Genomic DNA, 16,120 nt, shown 5'->3' on the forward strand with positions numbered 1-16,120 from the left:
AAACTGCTGCAGTGTTCAAAACAACAAAGTCAAACACAGTGTCTAGGTTCCGATGGTTTTAAAATCCTCGGTGTGGGATGTCTTTGTAGTGGAGAGCCTGAATGGATTGGTTCCTGCGCTGCTGGACAAACTGAAGGTGGTGGAGGAGAAGAAGCCTGTCAACAACGTGACCACCAACATCATGAGGATCAGGGAGCTCATAGCCCAGGCCAGGAGCGTGGCCAAGAAAGTCAGTGCATCAGTTCAACACAATGCTATAACCATTGTATTCAAGGCCAAGATTTACATGCAACCATTAAAAAAATCTAAGCAGGCTTTATCTTGCTAAATGATCAATTAATCCAAGTTACTTTTTTGACTCTATGCAAACAGATGAGAGTGTCTGCATTCACATAGTTAGTCCTACTGTAAGTCATGATGGTTTACCTTCTACTGCAGGTCCAAGTGTCCATGAAGTTTAACGGCCAGTCGTCAGTGGAGGTTCATCCTCATAGCAACCTGGAAGAGCTGAAGACAGTGACGTCCATCAGCCTGTTCATCAGAGTGGACCCGGACAAGGATCCCATAGAGGACCGCTTCGTCCTGTACCTGGGAGACAGAAACGTGAGGAATATGTTTGTCACTGGAGACGCTCAAGCCAACCAGAGAACATGCAAGGGGATACAGATAGAAGTCATGACATGAGTAAAGGCATATGTAGTTTACAAATCTGAATAGTACATGGAGTTGAGATTGCATATTTATTTTCTAGTCTTCTGACGACTCAAAGATCTTTTACACTGCATGTCACACCTACACATTCACACACTGATGGTAGAGGCTGCTGCTGTGTAAAGAGACCATCAATATTAATAGTCCAGGAGCCAGGTCCCTCCTTCAGGATGTTTCATGCTACCTTTTTTTCACTATGATTTTTAGTTATCCCATACCTTGGGCCATCACAAGTTGATAACGACCACTCCCAACTCGGGGCCGTTCGGTCCTGGGGGGCCAAAAAAACCCTTTTTGAAAAATGCTTAGGTCAAGATAATAAAAAGTCACAAATGATCTTGTTAAAATTGCATCAATAGTCATACAACTATGAAATTTGGCACAGAGTATCCTGAACTATAGGGGAAAGTAGCAAAATAAGATTATTGTACTTTCTGCCATTACATTTGAAGTTATCGTCACTAAAACTCACAAAAAGACAATACAAATAGCTTCTGCGGCACAAAATCTCATGGAATATGATCAGGTTAAAGCACTTTATTGTTAACATCACTGTCTCATTTTTATTTTTAAAAAACTTCCCTGATTTATAAGCTTCAATTTGAGCCCAAGGTGACCTTTTTACTCTGAATATTTCACTTTCTGTGGCCCAAAACACTTCACTGTCCCTCACAGCGGAGGGAACAGAATTCTCCAGACGGGAGTTAGCATGAAACTGCACTTCCTAGTTTTTTTTCATAAGTTCTGTTTTGCTAATTTCAACATTATGCCTTTCAAATGAGTCCTTCTTTATGCATTTTGACATTTCTTCTACAAGTATTTTTCCTTTTAACTATGCAAGGGATGAATATATTTTGTGCCTCAGGAGCTATTTTTATTGTCTTTTAGTGACAGCTGCTCACTTTGTCACCAGAGGCAAGTTTTGCAATATGTCACTTCAGATGGATGTGTCACTCTCAGTGTGGCAGTCTTTCGTCTGAATAAGAGAGTAAATAATGTGTAATAAATCAATTGGTGTTAAAAAAAAACAAAAAAACATTTTTTATCTCTGTGAAAGATATAAGCATGGGATCATTCTCAGATATCAAAGAGGATCTCTCAGTCAAACAGGAGGTAGTGAGAGAGGATGTTTGTTTGTAGCCCAGTGCTGCTGCTGAAACTTCACAAACTTGCACCCAGAGGCCCAGGGCAAAGATAAAAGGGCTGGGCGCTGCTTGTGGACAGCAGTACTTTGTTTCTGAAGTTGGAGGCAGGAATGACAGGCTTTGAACGCTCACAGTTGCCGCTTTGAAAAGGTCTCTAAGAGACGCCGGTGATAATAGTGCATGCATGTGCCTTCAAAGATGGAGGTCATTTACATAAATACCGCCAGCCCCCTCCCACTCGGGCACAGAAACAGTGAAGTGACCCAGTGTGAGGCCTCTCTGTTCTCTTTAGTGACACTTCAACTCGGTGATTTCACAGCCTCTGTTTTATATGGAGTGGTGTTCATGAGACTTTTCAGTGAGGAAGAGAAGCCCCAGCAGGAGAGCTTTTAACTCCAACAAATTAGTAATGTTTTTGTTCTGAAACAACAGTACTGTACCGTGAAATATCATGAAGGCAATGATGAGAAAAAAGAGCAGCGAATGAGCTCACGTTGAAGTCGTAACACAAGAGTCTTTTCTTCTGTTTGTGCACGCAGGGCAGGAAAGACTACATGGGTTTGGCCATCAAAAATGACAACCTGGTGTACGTGTACAACCTCGGAGGGGAAGATGTGGAGATCCCGCTGGGCTCTAAGCCTGTCAGCCAATGGCCTGCAGTCTTCAACTATGTCAAAGTAGAGAGGTAAAAACTGTTAAAAGACAACTTTGGGCCTCATGCAGGAACCAGCCAGACAAACCGACTGATTCAAGCGGTGCAGAAACTTTCTTCAATTTGTTTTTTTCAATTTTTCTTCTTCTCATATAGATATCTGGATAAAGTGGCTAGCTAGTTTAGCTAGGTTATTTAGCCATGAGCAACGGCCCAAAGAGATGAGGTGTGAAGTCAAGCCTTAAAAGCTTTTATTTAATAGAAATCTCAGGCAAGGACACGGGCATGTTCCTGCATGATGTCCAAAGTCTCACATCCTGTTTGTTTCTCTCTCAGGATGATAACTAATGACTTAATGCTTCATGCATCTCTGTGCTGTGTTCTTTCAGACTTGGCAGACATGGAAAAGTGTTCCTGACCATCCCCAGTCAGAGCTCCACAGACGAGCAGAAGTTCATCCAGAAAGGAGAGGCTCCAGGCACAGACTCGCTGTTTGACATCGACCCCAAGGATACAGTGTTCTTTGTTGGTGGTGTCCCGCCAGAAGTCAGGGTAAAGCCTCTTACAAATATTTCCGTATTCAAATAGACTCTTTTTTATCTTCTGTATTTTTAATCTCAAGTTACTTTTTTTATTTTTCCTTTTTGATGAACTAGCTTCCCCCTCCACTGAGTCTGGCTCCTTTTGTGGGCTGCATCGAGTTGGGTTCGCTGAACAACGACGTGATCAGTCTGTACAACTTCAAAGAGACGCACAAAATGGGTGTAGAAGTATCAACACCGTGCCCGAGGTACAGATTTTCCTGGACACTTCAGTCTGTAATGAGGCTCCAGGGCCGAATCAAATACAACAGTCGACTATGTTCTTATGTATTTCTCACATCACTGAAGTCTTAAAGTATTTTATTTCTCTGTACAAAGTAATATCCAGATTCTCACTTAGTATAAATTTAAAAAAAACACAATCTTTATCTGACCAGAATTTCAAGTCATTATAAATATCCAACTTAAAGTTAAAGTCAGTTGAAATGTTTGTTGCAGTTTGTAAACCCAACATTCAAACTGGGCCCCTCCTCCCGGGCTTGTCGCCCCCCCAGAAGCTCACACTCACTGCAGGACTTTAGTGTGTATGTTTACTGCTTGTACCTACACAGCAAGCTAGCACAAGCTAACCACAGGTGTTTGTTACCCTCCTGTCCAACAGAGATCAGACCAACTCAAAGTCTGCTGGTGAAAGCCAAGACAAGGTTCACCCTCGTTTATGAACGAGCTTTATCCACTTTGATTACATTTTCTCTTCTTTGCCGCTACATCCGCGTCTGGATGTGTTTAAAACTGGCAAAGAAGACAATCGCTGAATTATATCCACTTCTAAACTGACCTGTGCACTGTCATTGCCTGAAGGAAACACACCAGCAACAATCCAGTCAGAGGACAGAGTCTCTGCAGACACAGTCACCACCACACATGTATGGAGGAACATAAGTGATGATTGAGCAGCTTTACTTTAGTATAAGTCTATTTTTTATTTATTTAGTAAAAACCTACTGACTCCATCTTTAAATTGCTGAAACACATATAGGTAACAAGGTTAAATCAAGGTAACTAATACTATTTCTCCGACTGCTCTCAGGTACAAGTTGGCCTTTTCTCAGAGTCGCATCACCAGCTACCTGTTTGATGGAACGGGCTACGCACTCATCAATAACATCGGGAGGAGGGGAAAATTCGGTGTTGTCACAAGGTTCGATATTGGAGTCCGTACTGTGGCAAACAGTGGGGTCCTTTTCCTCATGGTCAAAGAGGTAAGTCTAGAAACTCTCTAAATCTTACACAAAAGACCTGAAGACCCTCTTGATTAGGAATAATGAGCAGGAGTCTACTTTTCTACATTTTGTCTTACAGTTTCAGAGAAACTAGTTATTTGAAAGTGTAGTGTCCGCATCACACAGGCCAGAGAGAATGAAACGTTCACATAAACTGTGCAATAAACAGAGGTGTAAAGTAACGAATTACATTTACTCGCGTTACTGTAATTGAGTAGTTTTTTGGTGTACTTACTACTTTTTAAGTCGTTTTTAAAATCTGTACTTTTAATTTTAATTAAGTAGATTTTCTGTTAAGTACTGTAATTAGCTACATTTTAAATCACATCCGTTACTGAGTAAAAAAACAATAGGCCTGCTATGAATGATTTTCCCTCATCGCACCAGAGTGACGAGAGAGAGAGAGAGAGAGAGAGAGAGAGAGAGACAGAGAGAGAGAGAGAGAGACAGAGAGAGAGAGAGAGACAGAGAGAGAGAGAGAGAGAGAGACAGACCCTTTTCTTGGCTCGGTGCCACTTCAGAAAAGCTCCTCCACTAGAGCTGGTCTACCTGCTGAAGGTGTTTATAAACTGATGTCTCATTTTCTAAAGTCCAAGATGATTTAAATAAGTTGGCTGTGGTTCTTACTCTTGTGCAAAGAAGTGGCTGAGTGATTTTCCTCACTGCAGCGTTCACGACTACAATCTCCGCTGCTGCTCCGAGCAATAAACACATTTAGTTCCGGAAAGTTTTTCACAATAAAAGTTCCTAATTGCCATCTCTGTGATGTGCTTTTATTTTGAAGCAGACGTGTGAGGAAGATGGGTGTTAAAAGCTGCTGCAACTTAATACATCTCAGATGTGTGAAAATAAATACTTCAAACCAAACAGACTCAGTTAGAAGCTTCAGTAGCTAATAGGTAAACAAACAGAGACTATAACATCTAATATTTCAGCTCATACAGGCTCATTTTAAAACAATAAATGGATTGTCTTTCATCTCAAGTTTAGTTGCAGCTAAATCAGCCTTTGAGGCTGCCTTTGAGACTAACCAGTCTCAGAATAATACAACTAAAAACACTTAAATACTCTTTACACAGTTAATGATTGAGACAAAGATCCTTTTAGTATTATCTTAAATAGTATTATATGTGATTTTTCACACTTAAATGTAATAGAAATCCAGTATATCCTCTGAAAATAACTCTGAGTCATGACAATGGGTGTAACACCTGAGTCCCACTGTCTGTGATGCTTTCAGAGTTTTCAGAGTCCGGAGTTATGTTGGAAACATGGCAACATGGGGATGTATGTGTTGGACATTGGCAACATTGAGATTAATTGTGGACAATGACAAGTTGAGATGTTTGTGTTGGACATTGGCAACTTTTCAGTCTCTGCATTGGGCAATGGCAATGTTTGGATTTGTGAGTTGGAGCTGTTGTGATTATGCATTGGACGTTGGCAACATGGCAACATTGGGATTTATGCGCTGGACGGAGGCAATGTTGAAATGTATGTGTTAGACTGCATAAACAGTCCAATGTCTAAATCCCAACACTGCCAACGTTATTGTGCAATTTAGACAGTGTACAGGAGTTTGCCTGCCATTGTTGATGGATACATTCTTGTCCTACACACCTGTCTTATGAAATAAATTTAGTTATTATAAAAGCTTCAGTGCTTTTGAATAGTGTCAATCAATAAAATAAGAGATTGTTATTGTACGATGTGTGGTATCAAAAAGGATTAGCTGAAACCTTAATTTAAATCTTTCAATGGGTCATTTGTGTAATACAGGGCTGTCTTATAGTATTATCATAAAGTTGACTGAGGCTGTGGTGAGGGGCCCAAAGAGAAACCTTTACTGGACATAGGAAAAACTGAAACGTTTTAACTGCATGTTCAACATTCATTCTCTCTATCTTGTGTATTCTTAACCCTTTTTTTTCCAGGACAAATTCTTCCTCTTAGAGTTAAAGGATGGCTACCTGCGCCTGATGTACGACTTTGGCTTCAGCAGTGGGCCAATCGTTTTTGAGGATAAAACACCAAAACTCAAAATAAATGATGCAAGATACCACGAGGTAGGATTGATCTTCTCTTTTAAGGCCTTTTTTCCAACTTGTACAAGAGTTAGGTGTCGCTGTAACAGCAGTGTTGGTCTGTTTCCACAGGTATCTGTGATCTACCATCAGTCAAAGAAGGTGATCCTCCTGGTGGATAAGAGCCATATTAAATCTTTAGAGAATCCAAAAACCACTCTACCTTTCACTGATATCCACATAGGAGGCGCTCCCTCCAGCATTCTCAAATCCAGGTGAGATCAATATTGATGCAACCAAACATCCATTTACACTCATCACAATAGAGGTCAGGTTTTCAATGAACCAACATTTTTAGCATGTTTCCGCTGACAATGTTGTGATCAGTTTTGAGATACATCACTGTTAGCACTGTTGAAGCAAACAGGCAGACCAACAGTTGTCTTTATATCCAGACCCTGTCGACCAGCAGACAATGTGCTATCAACTAGCTATCTAAAAGTGAACATATTTCTGCTCTTAAAAAATGAAATAGTAGCTTTAAATTTAAGCATTTAATAGTTGAGTCAAGGATGATGCAAGACCTCAGAGGATGGGCGGATGGAGCAACCGTCAACTTCCAGTAAGATATCTCAAACGTTCCTGATCAGTATCTTGGGAGGCAACAACCATGACCTTGGTTTTATTGTTATTGAGTTTGTGGAAATTGGTTGACATGCAGGGTTGAATGTTTTTGCAGGCAGTTGACCAGAGAGCGGATGGTTTGGAGCTGAAGTAGAGCTGTGTGTCATCGGCATACGGGTGTAAATTGAGAGCGTTTGTGGATGGATGATCTGACTCTGGTCTTTAAAGTTTCAGACCACTGCTTCTTATTTTCTTGCAGACACGTTACACAACTGTATGGATTAAAGGAACATCTTTGGCTGTGGCTGTTTTGGTAGAATCAGGGGTTTAATCCCCAGCTCCTGCTGCAATATGTCCGATGTTTCCTTGGGCAAGACACTTAACCCTAAGAAGCTCCCACTGCTTTGTGAGCGCCGTATAAATGTCTATGAATGGGATTAGTTACTTATGTTGGTCACTTTACAAAACAACCTCAGCCATCCTGGTTTGAATGTGTAGGTGTGACATGCGGTGTAAAAGCACTTTGAGTAGTCAGAAGACCAGAAAATCGCAACACAATCTCCATCCCATTTACCATTTATCATTTTGCAGCTGAATTAAAGATGCCACCTAGACAGATATCTGGTGTAGGGCAGCTCAGAGAGGCCACCACAGGATTCTGACAGTACAGTTTTCCCAACAGGCCGGAGCTGTCTGCCGTCGTGGGCCTGAAAGGCTGCGTGAAAGGTTTCCAGTTCCAGAAAAAAGACTTCAACCTGTTGGAGGAGCCCGGCACCATCGGCATCAGCAGCGGCTGCCCTGAGGAGTCATTTGTAAGTGCTCCCCGCAGGTTCACACTCCGTCAGCGATAATGAGCTGCATGGCTGCTTAATATGGATGAAACTTAAACTGCACACAAACACGAGCTAACACAGCCGAGTGAGAGAAAATAATTGGTTGTTCCAGCTCAACAGCTTTCACATGAGTCAATCGATATTACCATTTTGGGATCACTGAACTGTAAGCCGCGCAGAGAGTGAAGGTAATGGAAGTAATAGAAAGTGAAATGTGTTTTTTATTGTGACAGATGTCCCGTAAAGCTTATTTCACTGGAGAGAGCTACCTGGGATCCACAGCAAAGTTTTCACCCTTCGACAGTTTTGAGGGAGGAATCAACTTCAGAACTCTGCAGCCCAGCGGACTCCTCTTTTACCACAGTGATGGGGTACATATGTCTTATTTTTAGAGTGTGCACAATGCCAGACATTCTATTTGTTGTTTACTCGTACCTGCTGAATAAAGAATCTTCATGTTTTTTTCTCCCTCCTCAGTCCGATGAGTTCAGTATCACTGTGGAGAACGGAGCTGTGGTGATGAACTGCAGAGGCACACGGGTCAAATCCCATAAGAAATACAATGATGGAAGGACACATTTCTTGGTGGCTTCAGTGAACAATCAGAAGTGAGTATTTAGTTTCACAGCTGCAGGGTTCAGCTTTGAAGTCCTGTGTTGACCTTTCAGTTTAATAAGCCGATTTTTCCTCAAAATGTAAAGAATTTAGTGAAGTATATGAAGGCAAGTTTATTTGTATGGCACCTTTAAGACACTCGGCAAATCAAAGTGTGTGACATAGCCATTACAAGCATTTCATACATTTAATCAAATCATTTGTGTGTGCATACACAATTAATACTCAAGCAGCAACCTCCAGTGTTAAAAAATGAAGCCAATGCGGGAGTGAAAAATCCTGCAGTTCGTCGAGTGTCCACTTGAGGCCGGCTACAGGAGCACAGGAAGGCACATACAGAACTGCAGACATATTTAATTTATTTATTCATTCAGTGACGGACAGTGCACATGAATCAACATTCAGACTGATGTAAATGTACCCGAGTTAGCAGAGAGTATGGGAGAAGACCTTTAAATTTGAAGGTCCCATGACATATAACCAAAGTATTAAAACTTGTAAAGTATCAACAACACAACATATATATAATCATAAAAGACAACATTTAGGAACTATGCTGTGACTGAAAACATATCTTGATTAATTAAGGCAAAAGACTTAGAGCAGGCTTCGATCAGGACATTACAGCTTGTTAAGCACTCTGAAAGTTCAGCACACATCTCGAGAATTCAATTATTGTCAAATGCAGATCTCCTAAATCCATGCCAGAGCCAAAAACGGAAAGTTACTCACTAACTTTGCACATATATTAGGTACATTTAATGAAAACTTCTGGGTACATTTATGAAATAGGCTGCAGACAGGCATGATGGTGGGTTGGTAGACAGATGGTGGAATATGTGAGGGGTGGTTTGCTGTAAAAATAAGTCTGAAAAGACGGTGCACTGTTGAGTTGACCTGCTGAACTGTTCTCAGGTATTCGCTGCTGGTGGACGACAAAGACAAGCAGGAGAAGAAACGTCCATCCTCAGCCACCAGATCATCCTCGGGTCCTGCCGTGAAGACTTTCTACTACGGAGGGTCTCCGAGCAGCAGCTTCAAGAACTTCACCGGTTGCATCAGCAACGCTTACATCAACAGGTAAAGAGTCACCTGTCACTACAGCAGATGACAAGCTCATACCTGACAGAACTGTCTTGTTTATTTCAGCGCTTTATGGAGGGTCTGGCTCTGCTCAGCATGTATACTATACTCTCTGTCCCTCTTGAGGAACTCAAAAATAAGGCTGTAAGCGGGGAGCTACATCCATGTTGTTGCTATGGCAACATGTTCCCCCAACTCTGAAGATATGGCAGCGTGTGCAGTGGCTCTGAGCCTAGACGTATTAGTTCTGATTTACTCCTCTTATTCTTGCACTTGCAGGACTCAAGTTTGCAATAATAGTAGCACAATGTGAAATAAAAAACTGATGTTTGTGTTTCCTTTATAAAAGTCTCATGTCTGTTTGACCTTTCCTTAGATCCTGCTAAACTCTTCATAACAAGGGTCATCAGATTTTGAAAAGTAGGATTAATGACCAAACCAAGAGTCTGTCTGTCGAGACATGCCGGTGTTTATGTGAGCATTTCTGCAGCTTCCCTGTGTCTCTCTCTGTTTCTGCAGACAGGACCGGGACATCGAGCCTGAGGACTTCCAGCGCTACACAGAAAATGTCCAGACCTCTCTGCAGGACTGTCCAGTCCAACGTCCCCCAGCTGCTCTGCTGGCACGGCACAGGGACCACACTTCTCGAGCCAGACAGAACCAATCACAGGTAGAATGAAAACAAAAGAGTATGATCAACATATCCATCTTCACCTTTAATCTACCAGAAGGGCTTTGCCTTATTTCAAAATAAAAGCATGTTAGAATTCAACAGTATCCTCAGCTTAAGGCAGTACAAAAATACAAAATAAAAGCATAACAAAAACCTTTTTTTAATGCAAAACAATGGAATTAAAAACATGCATTTTGGGGGCGCTGGTAGCCTAGTGGTTAGAGAGTGTGCCCCATCTATGGCAGATCTACAGTATGCTGCGTTCCATTTACCTCAAAACTCTGAGCTGGGAATGACATCACACCCGAGTTAACAGCGTTCCAGTTGCAAGTCAGAAAAGCAACATGGACGCCTCCAGGAGTACCTTTGTTTTCTCAGAATTTCCGACTTCCGAGATCAAATGGAACGTACCAATAGTCCTCCAAGCAAGCAGCCCGGGTTAGATTCTGACCTGTGGCTCCTTTGCAACATGTCATCCCTCTCTCTCCCTGATTTCTGTCCCATCTCTGACATTAAAGGCATAAAAAAAAAAAAAATAAATAAATAAAAAAACTACTTTAAACTTTCTGGTGTTAAAGCCACTCGGCCGCTTGCTGTGAATATGGAGAATGAATCCCCCCTTTTTGGAGACTTGAGCCTTCCTGACATACAACCCCTCTTCTAGGTCAGCAGGGATCCATCTAGCCTCCCTCTGGGGCTGACGGAGCTAAGGAGTGATGACCAGGAGCCATCAGAGGCGAACATCGAGCACTGTTACCTCTCCTCGAGTCCCAGAGCGACCCGCCAAGCCTTCCACTACGGCGGCATCGCTGACAGCAGGCAGCAGTACACAGACATCCCAGAAACCTTCTCTGAACGGTACGTGAACGCAAAGAAGTCCTTTAAGAGAAACCTGAAAGGTCAGGTATTTTTAAAGCTCACTCTTCACGTGTCCTCTTTCAAGGATTTCTTTGTGTCTGCACGCATGACTTAACGCACCTTCCACCTCCCAGGTCCCACTTCTCCCTCTCCCTGAAGACGCACTCATCCTCTGGCCTCATCTTTTATGTATCTGATGTCCAAGAAGACAACTTCATGGCTCTCTTCCTGGCCCACGGGAAGCTTGTATACACCTTCAATGTAGCAGACCAAAGGGTGAAAGTGAGGAGCGAGGGGAGCTACAATGACGGCGCGTGGCACAATGTAAGTTTCTTTCAATCTGCACGCACGCATGGCCGGATTGCATGTTTGGTTATGTGTCAACAATTTCTGCAGTGACAAGCTCCTCTCTCTCCTCTCCCCGCTGAAGATTATTTTTATCCGCGATGGAAGTACGGGGCGGTTAATAATTGATGGGCTCACAGTACTGGAAGACAGAGCACAGGGAAGCAACGTCTCCTGGTATGTCAGCAGTCCCTTCTACGTGGGAGGAGTTCCTCCAGAGAGAGCGCAGAAGAATATCCAGGTACAGGTCGACGGTCATGTGGAGATGATAATGTTCAAAATAAAAACACAGAATGCCTCAAACTCATTAAAACCTCTAATGAACCTAACATAACCACGGAGTCAGACTGAGAACACATCCTTCTGTGTCTGGCTGTTCTCACAGACAGACACAGCAGGAAACCACAGCTATGACTCTTAAACACCCTGAACCCTCCAGAAGCATCATCTCAGTTTTAACAGACGTAATAATCACAAGAAGCTTCATGTTTTTGTTCACATTAAATTATAACGACACTACAGTTCTGTTGTTCATACCTTGGCACTATTGTTACACATTTCAGGCACTAAATCACAAACAGGAAATGAGATTTCTTCAACTGGCTACAACATGATCATTCTGGGAAAATCCACCTGATCAAGGATTCTTATTAAAATAACTTGTTTTCACAAGTGATGGGCTCAGATTGTTATTCTTAAAGAAAGAAAGAAAAAAGGGTCCCAACAAAGCCAGACATTTAGTCAAAGAGTAAGGTGTCACATTAAAAAGAAACTATTGACGAAACAGGTTTTTTTTACCTTAAGGAGTAAGTCTAGTTTGTCCTTGATAGGTGTGTATGTTTGTGTTACAGTGTAAATTTGCTATTTTTAAAGAGTTAGCATTTAGCACGGGATTTTAACAACATGCACAACACAAACAAATCAACAGATAAACAAAGAGAGAGAGAGAGCAGCTACTCTGGCTCTGTGAGGTGAAACGACTGATTTGATAAAGGAGTCTGGCCGCTTTAAAGACCTTCTGTTTTTGCCTTGTAGTCTTTAATGAAATACTTCAACTATCTGTCTATGTCTGCACAGAACCTGTTTGATTTGTTTGAAAAACTTTTGGAAACAATCTTGGCCTGTAATATATAAAAAATAAACTTATTTAGTGAATGCACCTTGATGGGATATATTTTCTACTAAGGATTATGTTGCCTAATTTTTCTCAGCATAATCTCATTTGCAGCCGAATGCTCCACCACATTAACCAGCTTAGCATTGACTCTGTCTGTGTAATGTTTGATACTGGAACATTCAACCAGAGGAGGTATTGAACTGTGCCAGAGTCCTCAGAGTCTTCTTCCATCCTTTACATTCCAACATTCACATGTGCTTCCATGTGTGTCCCTGCAGAGAAACTCTCTGCACAGCTTCAACGGCTGCTTGAAGGACCTTCAGCTGGACGGGCAGTGGCTCTCCTCCAAGGTGGAGACTTTCGGGGTCACTCCATGCTTCGAGGGGCGCTCCGAGGCTGGGACGTACTTCTCAGAGGAAGGAGGCTACGTCGTGTTAGGTATACTTCTTGATTTTTCTTTGGCTTCAGACTTACACTGAGGAATTTGAGGTTTCTCGTCCCAAATGTAACACAATGTACATTTGGCAGGAGCTGCAGCTCTGTGCAAACTGAACATCTGTTATATTACACGGCTCGTTAGATTTCCTCTCTGAGCCCCCTCTCTGCTCTTTCACCATCCCCGAGTGCACGGGGAGAGTTTGGTTGGGGCGAGGGAACATGATACCCTCAGTGCAGCTGTGGTGAAACTCTGGAAACTGGAAAGAGAGGAGGGTAAGGCCCCAAAAGAACTTGGGAACTCGGCTGCAGCTGCTGGACCAGTCCAGTAATTTCACACGTACATGCACCGCTGAGAATCACGTCTGATTAATGTGTTGAAAAGGTGAGGCCCGGAGCAGATAAGGCACCAGCACTCACTCTATCTACCTCTCTCTCTTTCTGCTTCTCTCCATCAGATGAATCATTCAGCCTCGGGCTGAAGTTCCAGTTGGTGATGGAGGTACGCCCCCGTGTGGCATCTGGGGTGCTACTGCATGTGCCGACAGCAGAGGGCAATTTCACTTTGTACCTCCATCAAGGAAAGGTTTGTCACTGACATGGCGATGCAGCAGGCTTCACACATTGAGGCCATGTTATAAGGAATGCATCATCCAATCACAATGTTTAAATAAAACCATCGTGCTTGTTCTCAGGTGGGGATCGTAGTCAAGGACGGGTCGGATGAGCTCAGCACAAAGGTGTCACCCAAACAGGGTTTGTGTGATGGCAACTGGCACAAAATCACCGGTGAGAGTTCAGATTTAATACCCTGAAAGACCGTAAAGAGACACATCAAGAGGAAAACACTGGAAGGCTGAAGGGGGCTTCAATGACTATAATGTATTGGTCTTATTTGACGTCTTTTCTGGAGGGTCATCCATTATTTTTATAACTTTAAAAAATAAGGAGCCTTGAATAAAATTAAAGTGTCATTTGTAAGGTTATGGTATGAAAAGGGTTATATTTTGGGTGTTTGGGTTATTGTTTTGATGTTTATTTTGGGATTACTGTTAACCTTTCCTGCTTCGGCACTGACAGTGGTTAGAGCGCACAGGCGACACTTATTGGGAGTTTTAGCTCTTGACTTTGGGGCTAATCCCCATCACTTTCACCGAGCAGCCTCTAGCAGACAAAGAGAGTACGGCTTGTTTCTTCAGGAGTCGGAGAATTTTTTTCTCACACACAGAGCTCAAACTGCTCATCCACTTTGCTCTTACAGCAACTGTTAACTCGTTTCTCTGTTCTGTCCCCGGCATCAACAACGTTACTCACACATCGTTAAACTGAATACATACACTCACTTCCGTTCTCTCTCTCTTCCCTCGCTCCACCACCCAGACACATGCGCACAGACATAGGTGGATAACAGGGTCACATGGGTATGAAATGTTGATGTGGTATTGATTTAATACACCTGTATTGCTAGATTGTACTTAACGATTTCATTTTCTTCACAACAAACATCAAATTAAAACATTAATATTTTTATTCGCCATATTTTTTGTAGCCTTAGTTCAAATATACGAGAATTCCCCTGATAGGTTACCATTTCTTGGACACTGTAGCTTCAGTGTTTATCCAGCTCTGCATGGGTCTGTAAACCTTTCTGTGTTCTAACCTCTCTCCATTTTTCAAAATCATCTCCAACATTGATCCTAGTTTGAGCACGTTTCTGCTCGTGGAGCTTATTAGAAACATGCAGAGGCTTTTTAGGTCGGGTACAATCACTTCTATCTGAACCACTTCTCTTGCCCGCTTCCATCACTGCAACACCTGTTGACCTGATAACTGCTCTCATATCTGGCAAACCGAGGGGCGTCCAAAACGGCCGTGTGGGGGTGTCTTAAAACCACCTACCTTCTCTGGTCCAAACAAATCCAGAGCATTCAGGAGCAGAATCTAAAGTTAGAAGGAGGACATACTGGCTGCTGCATTGTTGTCAGAGAAGCCAGCACTTCAACATAGCATGTTTCATTAATGTCTGATCAGATATCATTTCATTCAATAGATATCTTACTGATTGCTCCTTTAATATGTACAATGAAAAGCTGAGAAAATTAACATTTCCATTCCTGTCCTGCATTATCTCAGTGATCCGAGATGCCAATATTATCCAGCTGGTTGTGGACTCTGAAGTCAACCATGTGATGGGACCCCTGAACCCCAGCGCCTTAGACTTCAAGAAGCCGGTGTTCATCGGTGGAGCTCCAGGTTAGAAATGACCACATTTCTTTACTCTCATGCCAACAGTTCTTTACGCTCATCTTGTGCTCCTCTTTCCCTTCTCTCAGACCTCGTCCTCCCGGAGAGCCTCTCCACCAGGAGGCCCTACGTGGGCTGCATGAGGAACCTGACCATCGACAACAACCAAGTGAGCTTCAGTAAAGCTGTGCTGGTCAGCGGAGCAGTCGGCGTTGGAGCGTGTCCCGCAGCATGACAACATCCTGAACCCCAAACATAGCACTGACCAAAATACATTAAACAACTCTCTTTGTGCTAAACATACCCATTAAGAGAAGTGTCACTCTTCGTCTGATGTTTGTCTTCTTGTCTTTTATTCTGATTCATTCTTCTTTGTTGTTTTACATGAAAGTGTTGCATGCAAAAAATATGACCAAATTGTCCAAATTAAAAAGAAACACCTAAAGGAAAGAAACTCACAACCGGAGAATTAAAATGTGATGAAAGTAAAGGTTATGAGCCAGCCGAAGGGGCCTACAGTTTATCCGTTTCTTCTGCTTAGAAACATTTTACAGTGAACAATATGAAAGACAGATTTGATCGCTCTACTGGTGCAAGTTATGCTCCACGAGCCAGCTTTATAATCTCAGCATCACAGGTTTTATACAAAACCATGTTCAGAACTGTCTCTTTTTAACTCTTTTATTTCTGATGAATAAAAAGTATTTTACAACCATCTTATTGTTTTTGGTCATCTCTTAACCGGAAGGCTGGGGGTTCAATCCCCAGCTCCTGAAGCCACGATATAGACTGTAAATATAAAAGGACCAAGCCTGAGTGATTTCAGTCAGCTGTTACTGCAGGGGGCTCCGAAGTATTAACGGCAGCAGCCACCATGCTGGTAATGCTGTCTCAGCCTAACGACATCGACAGGCTGAGAGCCGAAGCTGAGGCAAG

General features: G+C 42.5%; 1 protein-coding gene across 1 annotated transcript in view; it reads left to right on the plus strand.

The window, feature by feature from the left end:
• lama4 (laminin, alpha 4) overlaps positions 1-15,899 on the plus strand; it is a 39,575-nt gene extending 23,676 nt beyond the window's left edge. Inside the window, exons 20-40 of the mRNA XM_020636676.3 lie at positions 90-229; positions 439-603; positions 2,396-2,541; positions 2,898-3,060; positions 3,165-3,298; positions 4,141-4,312; positions 6,268-6,399; positions 6,490-6,632; positions 7,664-7,793; positions 8,048-8,185; positions 8,292-8,422; positions 9,345-9,509; positions 10,032-10,182; positions 10,850-11,043; positions 11,178-11,367; positions 11,474-11,629; positions 12,784-12,943; positions 13,399-13,526; positions 13,636-13,729; positions 15,074-15,193; positions 15,274-15,899. Of these exons, the coding sequence (XP_020492332.2) occupies positions 90-229; positions 439-603; positions 2,396-2,541; positions 2,898-3,060; positions 3,165-3,298; positions 4,141-4,312; positions 6,268-6,399; positions 6,490-6,632; positions 7,664-7,793; positions 8,048-8,185; positions 8,292-8,422; positions 9,345-9,509; positions 10,032-10,182; positions 10,850-11,043; positions 11,178-11,367; positions 11,474-11,629; positions 12,784-12,943; positions 13,399-13,526; positions 13,636-13,729; positions 15,074-15,193; positions 15,274-15,419 (3,098 nt within the window). The 3' untranslated portion in view covers positions 15,420-15,899. The remainder of the gene's footprint in view (positions 1-89; positions 230-438; positions 604-2,395; positions 2,542-2,897; positions 3,061-3,164; positions 3,299-4,140; positions 4,313-6,267; positions 6,400-6,489; positions 6,633-7,663; positions 7,794-8,047; positions 8,186-8,291; positions 8,423-9,344; positions 9,510-10,031; positions 10,183-10,849; positions 11,044-11,177; positions 11,368-11,473; positions 11,630-12,783; positions 12,944-13,398; positions 13,527-13,635; positions 13,730-15,073; positions 15,194-15,273) is intronic.
• The last annotated feature ends 221 nt before the right edge of the window (positions 15,900-16,120 follow it).

This window comes from Labrus bergylta, chromosome 15 (genome assembly GCF_963930695.1).
Source record: "Labrus bergylta chromosome 15, fLabBer1.1, whole genome shotgun sequence".
Lineage (NCBI taxonomy): Eukaryota > Metazoa > Chordata > Actinopteri > Labriformes > Labridae > Labrus > Labrus bergylta.